Source organism: Brassica oleracea, chromosome C1, assembly GCF_000695525.1.
Source record: "Brassica oleracea var. oleracea cultivar TO1000 chromosome C1, BOL, whole genome shotgun sequence".
Lineage (NCBI taxonomy): Eukaryota > Viridiplantae > Streptophyta > Magnoliopsida > Brassicales > Brassicaceae > Brassica > Brassica oleracea.
The window spans coordinates 39,846,759-39,848,785 of NC_027748.1; the positions used below are offsets into that span (position 1 = coordinate 39,846,759).

The 2,027-nt window shown below is 28.1% G+C and overlaps 1 protein-coding gene across 1 annotated transcript; it reads right to left on the reverse strand.

The window, feature by feature from the left end:
- Positions 1-1,442: 1,442 nt before the first annotated feature.
- LOC106340051 lies at positions 1,443-1,925 on the reverse strand. The gene has a single exon (XM_013778922.1). It carries the CDS (start codon positions 1,923-1,925, stop codon positions 1,443-1,445), a length of 483 nt encoding a protein of 160 aa, XP_013634376.1.
- Between the last annotated feature and the right edge of the window lie 102 nt (positions 1,926-2,027).

Genomic DNA, 2,027 nt, shown 5'->3' on the forward strand with positions numbered 1-2,027 from the left:
TGTCTTAGTGTCCATTTTGTATGATTAATTTTTTACTTATTCTTTGATTTTTTTTCTCCTCTTACCATGATATCTAAATGTATATATATAGTAATCAAATGGTTTTGAATGTTATTGATGGTGAGTGTATTAATTAATAAAATAACATTTTTAGTTATTTTGAAATAACATAATTCCTTTTATTACTTTACTCTAAAATTAACATTTTTAAATTGATTTCTATGTTTCAAGCATTGATAGTTAATTTAATACTCACTATGTTTCATGTGTCTTTAAATTTTTTGCATAACGACATTTATAATTACTAAATATTTTTAAAGAATAAAATTACACCATTATGAAATGTAAGTAGTGTTTCACTTAAGTAAAATATTGTAACTAATGGAAACATGGATCTATGTTTCTTGAAAAATTTCATGGTCTAAAATAGTGATGAATTCGCAAAACCAAAGATCATTTGTAGATAAAGCATATACATTTTTTTGCAAAGAATTGTATAAGATTTTTTTCTAGTCTTGTCTAATAGATCTTTATGATTAAGTACTATATAAATTTTTAACAAGCAAGAAAGAAGAAGAAGAAGAAGCAAAAACATGAACAAGAATGACTGTGGATATATAACTTGAAACGCCGTTTGAGATAAATACCAAGAACAAAGACAATCATGAAATTTTGTCTTTTTGTTCGTTGATCCCTCTGAGTTTATGTTTATCTGAGTTCTTACTAGTTATACTTGAATAAAAGCTTATGAACTACTGAAATATTATGCTTTTTTTTCATATAGAGTATTGGCCCATCAAGCATAAGCATATTCTTCCTTTGATCAAGTAAATGTCCCTCTGATCAGTCTCCTCATGAGAATCTATATTTTGATCCTATGAATACAAAGATTATTTCAATCTGCAAGTGGATTATTACAAAAGAAGAGATGATATAAACCTTGAAAAACAGAGAAGTTATATGTTTTGTGGAAAACATTGTAAGATAGTTTTAGATAATTAACTCACAACCCGTTATCAGGAATTTTCATATTAGGTCCTAACTAGGATCATAAAAATGAGATGAACGTTTTTATTTCACTTAAAATGAAAATTACCTATTGTTTTCCCTACATCGTTCTCTCACTTTTGATTTTTTTCATAAATTTAATTGAATTTCAAATCAATTAATTTATTTGAGTTACAAAGAAAGAAATATATGATTTTGTTTAACAATATTTATGTGCACTTATGTTTTATATTTGATAAAATAAAAAAATATGCTAAGCAAACACTAGTTAGAACAACCAAGATATCGCACTAAAGTTTTCTTATACCACATTAGAGTTAGGAAAACGAAAAAGCTGATGAATGTTTTATTTTATTTTATATAGTTAGAATAATATAACAAACCATTATTTCATCATACATCATATAATATAACAAAATATTCAATCAAGATAACTAAATCGCGTGGTCGTGAGAAGATGAAGGACTTTCAACTTCAGCAGAACATCTGTTCCAAACCTCATTAGTTTTGAAAAAAACTTGAGAAGCAAAGCGTTTGAGTTGATACAATCGAAACATGAACTTTCTAATCTCCATGTAGCATTCTTTTCCAGCTCTTACTACCATCAAACAACACTCTCTTGAAACAGGTTTGTTCGTAAGAATCTCTCTAAGAACATCTTCATTACATTCCGAAATACCACTGGGCCCCATCTTATCAGCGCAGGTTCCGAGATACGTTTTGTATTTTGGTGGGAGGTTCTCTAACATATAAATATTGTACTCCTGCGAAGCCGGCGATAATGCATCCAATGTATCAAACTCACCGGAATTGACTAGTGGTTTATCGTCAACATCTTCTTGGCCCAAACATGGATACGCACATGACACTAAAGTGTTGATTATGAAAAATGTCATAAAAATTGTCTTAGTGTCCATTTTGTATGATTAATTTTTTACTTATTCTTTGATTTTTCTTCTCCTCTTACCATGATATCTAAATGTATATATATAGTAATCAAATGGTTTTGAATGTTATTG